Source organism: Anguilla rostrata, chromosome 10 (assembly GCF_018555375.3).
Source record: "Anguilla rostrata isolate EN2019 chromosome 10, ASM1855537v3, whole genome shotgun sequence".
Classification (NCBI taxonomy): Eukaryota; Metazoa; Chordata; class Actinopteri; order Anguilliformes; family Anguillidae; genus Anguilla; species Anguilla rostrata.
The window spans coordinates 38218025-38233638 of NC_057942.1; the positions used below are offsets into that span (position 1 = coordinate 38218025).

Genomic DNA, 15614 nt, shown 5'->3' on the forward strand with positions numbered 1-15614 from the left:
AGAACCTGTACCCGTTCCTGCTTCCTGTGATCCAGCTCAGCACAGACGTGATGCAGCCACCCCACGTGTACCTGCTGGAGGACGGCCTGGAGCTCTGGTACGGAGCTACTCCCCTGTGTGCACATACTCACCTGTCCTCACCTGTGTACACATACTCACCTGTGTACCTGTCCTCCCCTGTGTGCACATACTCACCTGTCCTCACCTGTCCTTACCTGTGTACACGTTCTCACCTGAGCATCTGTACTCATCTGTTCTCACCTGTGTACACATACTCACCTGTCCTCACCTGTCCTTACCTGTGTACACATACTCACCTGTCCTCTCTTACACACATACACATACTGACTTGCTGACAAACACACACACACACACACACACACACACACACACACACAACCACATATCCTCACATGCCCTCCCCTCAGCCCCCACACACACACACACGCTGCTGCCTGGTGTCTCGGGGTTGGCAGATTTACGACGCCCGGCCCCCCAGATTAAAGCAGAACCTCTGCCCGAAGCTCGGCCCGGCCGGGGCGCGTTAGCATCGCCGCGCGGCCGTTAGCATGGTAATGCCGTCCTTAGCGGCGGCGTCCGGGCGCGCTCGATGCCGCGGCGCGCCGGGGCAGGAAGCGTTCGCGCGCGGGGGGCACGTCCGGGCGCCTGCGTTTATTCGCGGAGGCGGCGGGCAGAGCCGTTAAACGCCCCCGGGCTCTCCGTCCCGCCCCGCCGCGCGCGCCCAGCTGAATGAAAGGTCCTGCTAATGCCGCGCCGCGATCTCTCCTTTGTCACCGGAGTGAAGCCGGCAGCCCCTGACAGCTCCCTAATTGGGCCCGGTGGCTCGTGTTTATCGAGCCCTGCCCCGCTACTTTACCCACAATGCCCATAAATCCCCTCCCCTCATCAGTGACTGCGAAAACGAAGACTTCTCTCTGTCAGTGACTGATGGGAAGCTGTGGTGTCTGTGCGTGTTTTTTTGTGTGTGTGTGTGTGTGAGTGTGTGTATGTGTGTGCATGCATGTGTGTGTGTTTGTGTTTGTGTGTGTGTGTGCATGCGTGCCTGGGCGTGTGCGTGCACGTGCCTGTGTGTATGTGAGCCTGCCTGTGTGTGTGTGTGTGTGTGTGAGCGTGCCTGTGTGTATGTGTGTGTGTGAGCGTGCCTGTGTGTATGTGTGTGTGAGCGTGAGCGTGTTTTTCTGCTGCCACTCAGCTACAGATAATGAAATTAATCCCTGTAAACAAGTGCAGTTCCCAGCAGCCCTGAGCTGCTCTCTCCAGAGACTGCTCTATTGGGCTGTGTGAGGGAGCAGGCTTAACCAGTCTGTGTACACACGCTATAGTGCTGTATCACTCCCCCCTCTCTCTCTCTGTCTGTCTGTCTCTGCCTCTCCCCCCTCTTTCACTCCCCCCCCCCCCGTCTGTCTGTCTGTCTGTCTGTCCCCGCTTCTCACTCTCTCTCTGTCTGTCTGTCTGTCTGTCTCTCCCCCTCTCTCTCTGTTTGTCTGTCTCTCCACCTCTCACTCTCTCTGTTTGTCTCCACCTCTCACTCTCTCTTTCTGTCTGTCTCTCTGAGACATCTCTGAGAGAGGGAAATAATGTGTTTATATGTGTTTGCATGTGTGCCATTTTCTCTATCTGCCACTCTCTCCCTCTAACTCTCTCCCTCCCACCGTCCACGTGTCCATCTGTCTGTCCCCCTCCCTCAGTCCGTCCCGTTGTGTCTTCCTGCAGATGAGCAATAGTGCCTCGTTCTTAATCGATCTTCTGCCACTGCCCCCCTCTGAACCTCACAGCACCGTGTCTCACTGCCCCTCCACACGTCCTCCACCACTCCGGCTCCTTCGGGGTTCTGTTCCGGTCCGCAAATTACACCGAGCCCGGTTGCCAGAGCAGATCAATTTGTAAATAACGGCTCTGTTGTTTTTTAAGATTTAACGTTCCTTGAAGATTTGAAACGAAGGGAAAGAAAGAGAAAGAAACATATAAAACAAGGCAGAAGGGAGATGGACGGAGTGTGCGTTTCGATCCTGACCCCGGGAGCCTCCACCAATCACGGCTCTCCAAGGCCCGCCACTGGCAGCCCTGAGACCCGATCAGCCGCTAAAGGGTCGTTACATCATCAGTAATTTATCACAATCAGAGGAACAGGACTTTGCATAGCAGCAGCACAGGGGTGATTCACATCGATTTTCCATAAAGTGCTGAATGTGCACACCCACACACACTCACACTCACACACACGCACACGCACACGCACACACACTCACACTCACACACGCACACACACTCACACTCACACACCCACACACACTCACACTCACGCACACACACTCACACACGCACACACACTCACACACGCACACACACTCACACTCATACACGCACACACGCTCACACACGCACACACACTCACACTCACACACGCATACACACACACTCACACACAAAAACACTCACTCACACTCACACACTCACACACGCATACACACACACACACACTCACACACACACGCATACACACACACTCACACACAAAAACACTCACTCACACTCACACTCTCTCACACACACATACTCACACACACACTCACACACACCCACACACACTCACACTCACACTCACACTCACACACACACACACACTCACACTCACACGCACACGCACTCACACTCACACTCACACTCACACACGCACACACACTCACACTCATACATGCACACACACTCACACGCACTCACACTCACACTCACACACGCATACACACACACTCACACACAAAAACACTCACTCACACTCTCACACACACTCACACACGCATACACACACACACACACAAAAACACTCACTCACACTCACACTCTCTCACTCACACACACACACACACACACACACACACACACACACTCTCACGAAAAACGCTCACTCACACTCACACTCTCTCACACACACATGCACACAGTCACACAACCAGAAGCTTGAGAAATGCTGGAATCTTTTACCAGGATGTTTTTTTAAAGAAGACAAGGAATGCATTCAGGGTTTTCCCCTCCCCAAGTGGTGAAATCTGATTGGTTCATTTATCTTCTCTCTCTGCAGGTTGGTGACTCTGGAAAATAGCCCTTCCATCACCCCAGAACTTCTCAGAATCTTCCAGAATATGTCCGCCCTTCTCGGTGAGTGGCCACCCCCCACACCCCCTCCCCCCGCCCCTAACACAGTCCAGACAGGAGCCCCACGCCAGACGAGGGCCACTGGCTGTGAGGGCCACTGGCTGTTTTATAAAAAACATTTTTTTCCCATTTTAACAGGATATCTGGGTCTGGTCTGTGGGCCTTGTTTGGACCTGCTCACCTGTACCAGCTGCTGCTATAGTATGCTCTGGTGTGTGTGCGTGAGGTTCTGTGTGTGTGTGTGTGTGTGTATGTGCGTGTGTATGTGTGTGCCTGTGTGTGTGTGTGCGTGTGGTTCTGTGTGGGTGTGTGTGTGCGCGTGTGTGTGTGTGTGTGTGTGTGTGCGCGCGTGTGTGTGCGTGTGTGTGTGTGTGTGTGTGCGTGTGGTTCTGTGCGTGTGCGTGTGTGTGTATGTGTGCATGTGGTTCTGTGTGTGTGTGTGTGTGCGTGTGGTTCTGTGTGTGTGTGTGTGTGTGTGCATGTGGTTCTGTGCGTGTGCGTGTGCGTGTGTGTGAGTGTACGTGCTTTAGGTCACTCTCCCCCTTGCATATGGATGGCGGCGTGCTGATCTCCCTGTGATACGGCCTGTTTGTGATCGCGCTCACGTTGCGCGGGTCTGAGGTGCGGTGCGCTCCGGCGCTTGATTGGCAGGCGGGGGCGCGGTTGCGTCGGCAGGGGTCAGCCTCCGATTGGACCGCGGGTCTCGTCCCTGGCGCCGGCGCCGTCCTTATCGATGGCGCTCGCGGGGCCTGATTAGAGAGCCCGCTCCTTTGTTTCGTTGTTATGCGGGGCGGGGCGCGCCGGCGAGGGCGCCGCCGTTTCTCCGGGACGACCCGCTTCCTGCCGGCGGCTCTGGGGCCGCGCCGCGCCCGGACCGGCGCAGCAGAGGAAATTTGTGACATCGGCGGTCTCTGGAGATATGAGAGAGAGATGAGTCCCCAAATTAAATTATTTTCCCTGACGTTGTTTGGACGCTTTACACAAGAAGCCCTTTTCCAGAGTCACGTGTGCAGTCTTTTATTTTGACATTTTTCTTCTTCTGCGCTGAATATTTTACTGCAGCGGTCCAGGGTAAGTATGTATGTGTCAGCACCAGGGTACAATGGCCGTGGCCTGACTGGAGAGCAGCTCTCGCCTGCACTTTGAACCTTCTGATCTTCTTGGTCCTGATTGGCTCAGTCTGGGTGAAGGGGCGGGGTCAGGGGTCAAAGGCGAGCTTAGCCCGGGTAGCTTCTTATCAAAGTATGGATCCTAGCAGCCATCTTTCAATGAGAGTATGAGGTCAGCACCAAAGAGCCATTAAATTGGAGGTGGTTTAGAGTAACACTGGCACCTCCAAGACCCAACAACAGGTACACAGTCAGGCCAGCAGAGTCTTTGGCGTGAGGCTTGTGCCGTGACCTCGCCTGACCTTGGTTGGCCTGGCGACGGAGGTGAGGCTGGCGCGGGCAAACGTCTTCCGGCCAGAATCTCCCCAAGGTCTGAGGAGCCGGGCCCGTGTCTGACGGCGAACCGCACGGACCTCCGGATTTACGACCGGCCTTCAGTTTTCACACAAACCGCCTGTCTCACAGAGGGGGGGCGGGGGTTCTGCTGTCCTCCTGGAGATGGAAGTTCTGATTTACGGGAGAAAGTACAACTTTTTGGGGGCACATAAAATCTGTTTTTCCCGCCCGTCTGCGAGGATTTAGGGCCGGTGTTTTATGCTCCGTTGTGACGTCTGGCGGGTGTCTTACGACGGTTTTGGGCCAATTCGGCGTCGTAATTGCACCGTTTATCCAAATCTCTGTTCAGAAGTGCGCAGCGTGAGCACGCCCCCACACCCCGTTCCGGCGTCTGCGTTTCCTGCGTTTCCGATCACGTTTCTGGAAAAGATGGAAACAAAAGTTGTGGTTTTTTTTTTTTTTTCGACTCGACAACATTAAAAGATAGCAGCCCCTTGGCTACGACCTCGTTGTGCGTGTTTGCGAGAGGAACGCAATTTCGGTTCGTCCTTCTGAACGTTCCGTCAAGCCCGAACGCCCTCTCGCCGGCGTGGAATTTAAACATTTTAAATATTTAACTTGTTGCTTTGCTCTAATTGGCTCCGGTTATGTTTTATGTTCATTTCAGAGTTATTTACTTTTAATTTGAGAAGGGTGACTGTGTGTGAAAAAGGATCCTCTCCGTAGGGTCCCCTCCCCCTCGACTCCTCCCCCACCCGCCCCCCCCACCCCCACGCCGTGGCCATCGTGAGAAACAAGCCATTTAGCGATAAAATGATTTTTCGTAATGTCCCCTCGGCGTTCCCGTCCCTAATGGAGAGCGAGACACCCCCTTTTTAATGAGCTGGTGGAGGTGCGGGACGATCCTCGTTAGCCACGCGCTAACGAGTTTCCCGCTATTAGCTCGTCGCGCGGCGGCGGCCCTAGCCGTCGCTTCGGTCCCTTCGCACGTAAATTAATTGGACAAATAGGCTTAAGGGGTTTAGCGCTCGTTAGAAATGCCTAGCCTACGTCCGCTCTTCGTTAAAATTTGCGACCGCGTAATCGGGGTCGAACGGCCGGACTCCGACGCGAACGCGCTCTCCTCGAGAGCGACGTTAGCGGTTTCGGCGCGGGCGTCGAGCGCGGACGATGGGGAGGGTCGAGGGTGACTCTCTGGGCTGCTGAAGGCTGTGTTTTCCCACGGCGGTGAGAGTTAAAATACCGCCGGTCCGTTTTTACCGGGGGATAATTAGCGGTGATGAAATGGCCTGTGTAATGTCCTCCTTAGACCCGCCACTTCCTTTATGTCCCCCGCAGGGCACGCGTCTCTGCTTTTTAATCTCAAGAACCGTATATTCTGCTCCTGCTGGAAGCCTCATTACGGAGGGACATTCGATAATGGAAAAAAATAATGAAATAAAATAAATTAAAATTTTAGAAAACATTTTCGCTGCAGCATGTTTTTGTCACCCGACACTTGTATGAAGTCAGAAATTAAAACCTTTTTTTTTTTTGTTGGGTCTCAGATGGATGTGTTGGGGAGTGTGAAGCTTTATGAAGTGGGTGGCATCTGTATGTCTCGTCCAGTGACTGGCTGATTTATGCAGACTGAAGCCTTCTGATTGGATGATACAAACCGGGGCATATTTTAGCGTGATTGCTCCGCCCTTTGCAAGCTTCATGTTGCCGTAGTGATGGAGAGTGACAGTTGAATCATAGAAATTAAAACCTCTCAATTCAAGCCAGTGAACCTTTACCAACGATTGTGGTAAATTGCATTTCAGTTCAGCCAGTTCCTTGAATGAAAATAAAGTTTTCTGAGGGTTCAGTTCTGCCAACACCTCCCTGTTGTTCTTTATAACACAACCCCAAATGGAAAACAACTTTTCGCAGTCACGTAAGAAGCAGATGGGAACAAATGTCACCTTATTAAGGAAAAATGGAACAATTTTATATGTTGAACTGAATATTTCAGCTTGAACTGAGAGCGTGAGCCCAGAGAGGAACTGAGTCTCGGCACAGCTTGTGAGTTTGGCTGGTAGAACGTGTTCTGTAATTAAAAATACTAGGCTAAAAAAAAAAAATAGGTTTCCCGATGACTATAATTGGGGTGCCCTTTGACCGTGACAGTTTCACTGCTGCGTCAGGTTAAAGCGACGCCCCTCTGGTGCCCCTCTGGTGCCCCTCTTAGCTGTCCGGACCTCCCACTTAGCCCACTTAGCCCACTTAACTCTGAGTTTGAGCTTCCTCCATCGGGCCACAGAATCAGGCTTCCAAGATGCGAAATGCAATAGAGGGAATGACTCCTTCCTGTCTGTGCCCATAGGCGTTCTGAGCTCGAACACTTAGGCCCCGCTGGCTGTTTTTCTAACCTGTGATTGTTGTGTGCGGTGTGCGTATTGTGAACGCCGCTTATGGAAGTTTTATTGTATTGATTTTTTAAATGTTGCACTCCGGGCCCGAGAAACCTTGTTGGGCCAATAAAGGCGCTGGACTGCATTTATGCTGCGTCGCCGTATCAACCAATCCCCTCGGTCGTAATCTTAGCATTGGGTTTAGCATACCGAGAGGTTTGTAAAAGCTATTATAGCCTTTTACTGCCGACAGGACCGCGATATTATCATAATTAAAATGGAATTAACTCGGTCCCTTGATGCTAAGTCCCTTTTGGCCGAAACTGGCGCCGGTTGTTTGCGCTATGAAAGCTCCACTGAGGACGATTCGTTTTCGCGCATTTATCAGATAATTAGACGAGTGTTATCGCTCGTCTGCTTGTTTTTTTTTTTTTTATTCCTACTCGACGTTTCCGTCTGTCTGTCGCCAGACGTAGCTTCGGCACCGAAAGGTCAGCGTGCCCCGACGTGGCGCGACGGCAGCAAGTTGCATGCTGGGAGATCACCTGGTTCCCGGGAGCCGAACTGTGCGTGTGTGTGTGTGTGTGTGTGTGTGTGTGCTGGTTTTTGTCCCCGCACGGTGTCAGGATCAATTAACACGCGTTTGAAAAATGTCTCCGTGGTTACTTCTTCTGAACAGCTTGCGGGCAGTGCTGGTTATGAATCAGGCGTTTATCCTTCAGAAAAGTGGCAGGATCGGGGATGCCTCCTCTTCCTCACGGTCCTGCTGTCGTCTGTTTGACCAGTGCACTCATGAATATGGATGAAGGCCTTCTGCTCTGTTCTATTCTGTTCTATTCTATTTTACAGAATTCTGTTCTGTTCTGTTCTGTTCTGTTCTATTCTTTTCTGTTCTACTGTGTTCTGTGTTGCTGCATTCTATTCTGTTCTCTTCAACTTCATTCTGTCGTGTTCTATTGTGTTCTACTCTTTTTCTGTTCTATTGTGTTCTATTCTGTTGTGTTCTATTTACATCTAACGGGATCACAGCTCTACTGTTCATCAGAGGGTGCTGTTTGGGAGATTAGCAGGCTTATATTGCGGAACTAAGTGTGCTCACTGTAGTTCTGTGACAGAGAGGAAACGACACACTGCGCTCGCTCGACTTCAGATGTTCTGCTATTATCAAGCGGCCCAGGAGCCGGTCTCTAGATTCTCATCTCTCCCCTGGAAGGGAACTCATTTATTTATTTATTTATACATGTATTTATTTTCTACTACAGGCGCCTGCTTTTTTGCCCCACTTTTATTCACGCTGGATGAAAGCAGAAAGGCTAGCAGATGGAATCAGGGTACAGAGGGTGTCTGCTGGGAATGGAACCCCTGGACACACGGGGGGAGGGGGGGGGGTTCTTATTTGGGATGAGAGTCGGCTGCCCTACGGACTGTGCCACATGAGGCCCATCCTCCTCCCCCCATTTTTGTCTTTTCATTGGGCTGCGCGGTCGTGTTCGTCAGCCCCAAAGCTGCCTCGCGTTCTGCTCCTCGGAACCCCTTCCGGAATCTTCTCCGGGCGCCGTTTTGGCCGGTTGCGTCCTCGGTTCCAGACCCTAAAGCCTGTCTCTGCATTGAACCTGTTCAGGGTCTGTGCTTTGGTTCTGGATTAACACAGTTAACTTCCACTGGCGCTTTTACGACGCTGCATGTACACTCACTGCTCTGGGAGCCTGATTGGCTAAGACCTTTAGCACGTGCAAAACCAGTAACATGACCACTGATTGGCGAAAAGCAAATACCAGGACCAATCTTTGGTCATTTCATTGGTTTTGCACTCGCTAAAAGGCCCTGGGAGTGTGGTTAGGCAGGTGTGTTGTCTCTTACTCGCGTAACTCTGATCAGTGCTTTTCAGTTTTCCTACACCAGCGGTGTTCAGTCTCATCCTAATAAGGGCCAGTGTGTTGAGACCCAGTTCAACTCATTAACTAACGGTCTTCAATCGGGACCCTGATAAGCAGAATCGGGTGCTGTAGTGCTGGGCTAAGGCGAAAGCCTGCACCCGCACCTGCCCTTTTCGGATACGATTGGGTGCCCCTGTCCCGCGCTGCGAGCTGCTGTGGCTAAGAGCATCTCCTGAACGAAAGGCGCACTTCAGCCGCTGCCAAACGCGACGCTCGGGACGTCGACAGGGCGGGCTGGCGGTGCGGTTTGGCGCGGGGGCTGCGTTTGTGTTCCTGACGTTCTCCCCGCGGCTGTTTGTGTCGCCGACTCTGCGTGCTACTCTTACCGCCGCTCAGTTCGCTCTGGATTTTATTATTTTTTTAACTCCCGGAATAGAGCGAACGCAGAGCTGGTTCGTCGATGCGTCTGTGAGCACCTGCGTAGACAGCCAACGTCAAGGCCCCCCCCCCCCCCACTTCATCGTTGTAGGGTTCTGTGATCTCAAGTTTACATAGTCTTGGTTTTCTTGTTTTCTTTCCTTTGTTTCGCTGGAACTTTGCTGCAGACAGATTTGCTCCTGTGGCCTGAACTCGTTCTCATCTGTCTTTTAAAATTCTTTCCTCTTCACCTTTTTTTTCCAATCCCTTTGTTCTGCAGGGTCTATTGGCATGGGGCCCTGACTACTTTGCGTGGATATGGCCTGACGCTGCACATGATTGTTGGGGGTGACTGTCTCTGCGTGTGATTGGTGGATGTCCCTGAATGCGCTGTCACTCACTGGTCTTGCTGGTCTCTGATTGGTGGTAGAGCCTGGAGCGATTGTGCTGCTCTGGTGATTTATCTGTTGATTGGGCACCGACCTTGGCCGATGTCTGGTCGAGTTGAGGACAGCTTGCAGCGCCTTCTACTGCTACACACACACACACATTCTCTCTATCACACACATACACACTCTCACACACACACACACACACACAAGCAGCTACCCACACGCTGTCAGTCACATACCCCAGAATGCCTCAGGCCTGGTAACCTTGATTGGCCATCTCCCCAGCAACGGCAGGCCGGCAGAAACACGTCCCCGGGGTAGGGCACTCTGACAGCTCCCCCTGCTCTCTCTCATCACCCCCTGTGCCCCTCTTGTTGCCCCCACACCCTTAACCCCCCTAAGGGACTTTCCTCTCTTCACTGGCCCAGTAGAAATTCCCTCCTTTATCTATTACAGTGTCTTATAGCACATAATAGCTATGGGAGATATGATGATTCTGTATCTTCACAGTACAGTTTCAGCCGTGGTACATTGTTTCAAACAAATCACGGCGATCGTCCTTCAGTCTTTTCTGAAATCTACTCTGAGTTTGCTTGCGCACCAGCTGTGTTGGTAAGCCACGTCGCTTCCTTTGAAAAGCCTCTAATACCGCCAGAGTTCTGAAACCGTGGAAACGGTCGCACAGGCCCCGCCGAAACGCTCCAGGTTCCCGTCTTTGACGTCGAGGGTGAAGAGGCCAAAAGCAGACACGGACACACACGCTCACACGCACACACACACACACACACACACACACCGAGAGGAGTATGAAACCGTACTAGCATTATGAGGAGTGTGTGTTTGACCTTCTCTCCCGTACAGACAGTTAATGATGATAATCCCCACTGAGAGGAGATTTAATCTGCTCTCTGCTGCTCCGTCTTCATGAATATTTATCTCATCAGCAGTGCCGGACCACATCTCCAGGGCTCAACTCTTAAGTAACCACTTTTGTGCGTGCATTCGTGTGTGCACGTGTGATTGAAAGTGTGCTTCAATGTGTTTTATGCATGTGTGTGTGTGCGCATATGTGTGTGTTTGTGTGTTACGTTTTCACAAAAGAAAAGCAAGAAATATGTATCGTTGGGTACATTATCACTTAGGTGATGGTTGAGGTGAGTTTGCCCCTTGTGCTGTAATGTTCGTTCCCAGTGTAAAGGTTTGTGGTGAAACCGTCATCTACATGAAAGGCATTCAGGTAAAACCTGGCTACATTTCGTTGAAAAGCGAAAGTTTTCTAGCCAACTAAAAAGTAGCTGAGCTATATCCGGTTAAAACCTGGTTTTAGTCTTCTTAAAATTGCGGTTAACCTAATCCGTTTAAAACATCAAGACGTCCTGCAACCTAGATTTCCACCCCTCTAGACATTTCGATTCCTGCTTTGGCTCACTGGGTTTGAAATCATGATTTGAAAGAAAGGTGTTGTATAAATGCAGCCAATTAGTAAAAAGTGTTGGATATTTGTTATGAGTGCTTTTTTGGAAAAGACAGAAAAAAGGCTGTTCCATTCCTGCCGTTTCCGTGGTTTCCACCGCCCCCCCCCCGTTCTGGACTTGCACGTTGCACCCCAATAAACAGGGGGTGGAGTTCCTTAATGTCGTTACCTGCGTCTGTTTCGCATCCTGATTTAAATGGTCGCGCTCTGCCGAGCGGCGAAACGTGATGTTTTATGGATCCGTGTTCTTCCACGGGGACCGAGACGGTGGATGGAGCCTGCGGTTCGGAGGGGAAGCAACAACAAACAAACACGCAAATAAAAAAGACAACCATTAGCATTAATCGCTCAGCGCGGGGCTTTTGGTCTTTGTTTTGATTTTATGAGCTTAAATAAACACTGGGAGCATCCATCTTGTTTAGTCCCATAATCGATAACATCCCATCCTTTTATAACCTGTCGGCTCGTTACTTACGTCCTGATTTTATTTCCCGTGGACCTGTCGATGCGGCCCTGTTGTGGAAGGCAGGTAACTGGAGTGGTTCGGTCGTTTATAAAAATTAAAAAATAATAAACCACTCGGGCCCAAACGATCCACACGCGGCATGCAAATCGATCCCGACGTTTCACCAGACCATGATTCAGACTGTAATATAAGATTTTTTTCTTTAAAAATAAATAAATTAAAAAAAAACATTTTAAAAAGAACATTTCCCTAGCCGTGGAGGGACATATTTTTCGTTACGCTCGCTGAAGTTCAAATGCGTCCCCGCTAAGGGGAATTATTCACAAAAACAACCTGGGACATAATCAAATTTGCACTTGATTTAAAAAAACAAAAAATGACCGTTGGAGAAAAAGATGAAAGGAGCAGAGCGATGGAAGAGAAAGGCGGGGGGAGGGGGGGGTGGGGGTGGAGAGGGCATTTCCGCTTGTCAGAGCTGTTTTAATTCCTCTCAGATTTAAGGCTTATCTGTGCACCCGTTTCAACGTTTCCGCCCTGTTACAAAAAAAAACAGGTGGAAAGGAGAGATAAAAAAGGGACGGGGTCCATCTGTTTCGTTCTCTGTGATTTATATCCCGCAAAAGACCGTTTGCTCCCCCCCCCCCCCCCCGGCGGTTACCTGGCAACAATAATCGCAGATGTCAGAAACTTTCGAAAGCGATTTTAATACCCTTGCATACGGCCAGCGTCAACCTGCCAGCCAGCACCAGAGAGGAAACAACACACAGTAACATTCGATGTGTACAAAAAAGAAAGAAAGAAAGAAAGAAAACGTGGCTTCGGATCGGCTGTGGTGGAGAGGGCGGGACGCGGGTCTTATGTAACGGGGGTCTGCGCTCATGAGTGCGATTTCAGCGGCTGCGGCGGGGTTCTCCGGGGACCCCGGGGGAGGTGTGATTATGCCCAAATGTGTCCCGTGGCCTTTCTGGTCCTGTCTGTGGAGTGCGCCAAATCACTGGAGATGTTCGTGATTTCCAGGTCTTTTATACTCGGAGTTAGTTTTTTTTATTTTTTATTTTTTAAAAGTTACCTGGGTAAGGATTCCTTATGTATTATGTTGTAATTGTTTGAAGTCTGGTACATAAGAATTAATCCCCCCCCCCCGCCCCCCCACAATATTTAAAGGTTTCTGTAACAGTTCATTTTTAAATAAAGTTGCAGGCTCCACTGCAGCGGCAGAGATGGCGGTTTAGTGGCGGTACGGGATAATCTTTATTAGCCGCCGTGCCGCCATCTTCACGAGGCAATCGATCGATCCCCGTGCACCGGTGGCTGGACCCGTTTTTTATTTTAGATTTTTTTTGGGGGGACTGCGGTGAAAAATACCCGACTCGCCGGGGAACTCATCACGAGTCTGTGCAGTCGTCAGGTCTGATTGATGTTTCCCGCCGTTCGGGGGGGGAGGTAGGGGGAACGGTCCTCGTAGGCCCGAATTCAAAAGAGCGGGAAAACTGGGCGGCTATCAGCGCCCTGCAGTCCGCGCAGCTTGGTCTCGCCGCGGAGTGAAATTTGCCCCGTTTCAAATAACATATAAATCATCTGTTTCCTAATGACAACAATTCTGTAATGTGTAATGCGCTTTTTATGAAGTCGTGACATGTCATTTAATCATTTTATGCACTTTCTTTAAAGGAAACTTTGCCGCTATCGGTTCTGTGGCCAAGGGAACTTGTTTCTGGGTGCAAGAGTACTGTTGTCCTGCATTATAAATGACTTTTGAATCATCTGTACACTTCGTAATTTATAAATAGTGTAGTAGTATAGTGTGTTGTAGTTATTTTGAATTATAGAGCTTTATTTGATCCTGAAACATGATGATATGATATTAATAGTGGATTGCACTGATATGAGATCTTTTGCTTTATGGTTAATGGTGGGGTGGGTGGGGCCCGGCAACCAGTCAATGTCTGTGTTTGTCCCAAAGTGGCTCCTTAGCGATAGCGTAAGAGCAGTCTTGTAATGCACCAGGGTGGAAGCCTTTGCTGGTAAAGATGCAGGCTCTGTGCTAAGGCTAACACAGGGTTGGGAAAGCACTGTCGCTGCTGGTAAAGATGCAGGCTCTGTGCTAAGGCTAACACAGGGTTGGAAGCACTGTTGTGATAAGAGCGCCTGGCAACGCTAACACTAGGTTGAAGCATGTCTGCTGGTAAAGATGCAGGCTCTGTGCTAAGGCTAACACAGGGTTGGGAAAGCACTGTCACTGCTGGTAAAGATGCAGGCTCTGTGCTAACGCTAACACAGGGTTGGGAAAGCACTGTTGTTGCTGGTAAAGATGCAGGCTCTGTGCTAACGCTAACACTAACAGGGTTGGGAAAGCACTGTTGTTGCTGGTAAAGATGCAGGCTCTGTGCTAACGCTAACACAGGGTTGGGAAAGCAGCTGTAGGGTCTGTGCTAGCTACAAGGTAAACACGTCACTGCTGGTATCAGGTCTGTGCTAACGCTATTAGACTCGCTACTGAGTGCACGCAGGGTTGGGAAAGGGTTACTGATGAAGAGCCGCCGTCTGTGCCGCACCACTAGAATGTTCCGACACGGAGCACGCTGCATAAATATTCACAGCAGGGCGGGAAAGTCTGAGCTGTCTTTTCGCAGCAACAATAAAGAGGGACGTGACTGAGCTAAATGTCTTGTCGGTTGCGTTTGCTTTCCGCTCAGAGTGCCGGAGTGGAGAAGCGTAATGGCTGCATTATTGCATTTCGCAGGCGTGCTGTCCTGAGCCACTTACACAGCTTCCATTTTCCCCCCCGCACAATCCGTTTATGCAGCCGGATACTTCCTGAGAGCAAGTCGGGTGAACGGCTGTGTCCCACCCGGGAATAAAACCTGCAACCTCCAGGTTGCACGTGTAGCGGCCTAAACGTAACGCCACACTGCCGCCACGCTGTTCCATTGTTCTGTTACGGAATTAAATATGTGCGAGATCGCAGATGTCAGCATGTGGTAATGTGTGAGCTCTGCAATGGAGGTAACAGCTCAAAGGCTAATGACGGTTATTATTAGCCAATGAAAACCAGGCTTAGCGGGCGGCTCTTCAGGCCTTAGCCTGGCGTTAGCGCCTCCCTGTGCAGCCTCCCGCTGCAGCGCAGGTGAACGCGGTTTTTACCCCGTCGGGAATCAGTTTTGCGTCTGCAGCTGGAACCGCGTCGATCCAGACAGGCCGCTCGGCAAGGCCACAGGCCTCTGGTGGCAGCTGAGGATCGCGGCCTTAAAAACAACCCTGAAAAACACTGAATACGTTCTTGTTTTCTGAGCGGAAGAAGCAGGAGATCGAGGGGGTGAAAGAGGGTGATATAACGTCGGTCCGTGTGCGTGTTTCGGCTGTGGAGGGCCGTGCGAAAGCCCTGGTGCTTTCTGGAGAGGGCCTCTTGAGGAACGCTGGCGGAGACTCCCGCCTCGAACCGAGCGCCGCGAGCCGCGCTGATTAGCACCTCCAGCCCCCGCCGGCACGCCGCTCGAGAGCTCTCCTCCCGCGTTGCGAAACGTCTCTCTCTCTCTCCGCTCCTCTCCTTCGCTCCCCTCCTCTCTTCAGTCAAAATAAAATCCGTCTCTCTCTGAGAGCAGACCTTTCAGAGCGTGCTTTTGCGCTCGCGCGTTTCTGAGGAAGGGGAAAGAGAGGAAAAGAGGAAGGGAAAGATGAAAAAGGAGAGGAGAGACGAGGCGGCCCGCGCTGAGAGACGCGCGTCGGACCGTTTCCAAACCCGTCAGATCGCATCGCGTTCCCCGGGCCTCCCGCGCTGTCGTCTTATGAGATCTGACGGCTTCGTTACCTTTCTGCCTGACCTGCGAGACGCGGGGGCGGGGGGGGCGGCGAGGGGCAGAGAGAAGCCGGGGCTGATGGGTTAAAGGCCAGGGGATGGTGGCTAAATTAATGCAGGTGGGGTGGGGGGGGTGAACTTTGGGGTCAGAACCCCAGTGGGGGGGGGAGGGGGGCAGAAGGAGAGAAGAAGGGGAAA

At 51.3% G+C, this 15614-nt stretch overlaps 2 protein-coding genes across 2 annotated transcripts in view; both read left to right on the forward strand.

Moving 5' to 3' along the window:
* Positions 1-15614, forward strand: part of cbwd (COBW domain containing) — a 244096-nt gene that overhangs the window by 148654 nt on the left and 79828 nt on the right. The gene's annotated exons all lie outside the window — the stretch shown is intronic.
* The window catches only part of ipo11 (importin 11), a 94056-nt gene that overhangs the window by 63402 nt on the left and 15040 nt on the right, over positions 1-15614 (forward strand). Inside the window, exons 20-21 of the mRNA XM_064296900.1 lie at positions 1-97; positions 3101-3177. The exon at positions 1-97 is cut by the window's left edge and continues 19 nt beyond it. Coding sequence (XP_064152970.1) covers positions 1-97; positions 3101-3177 — 174 coding nt within the window. The remainder of the gene's footprint in view (positions 98-3100; positions 3178-15614) is intronic.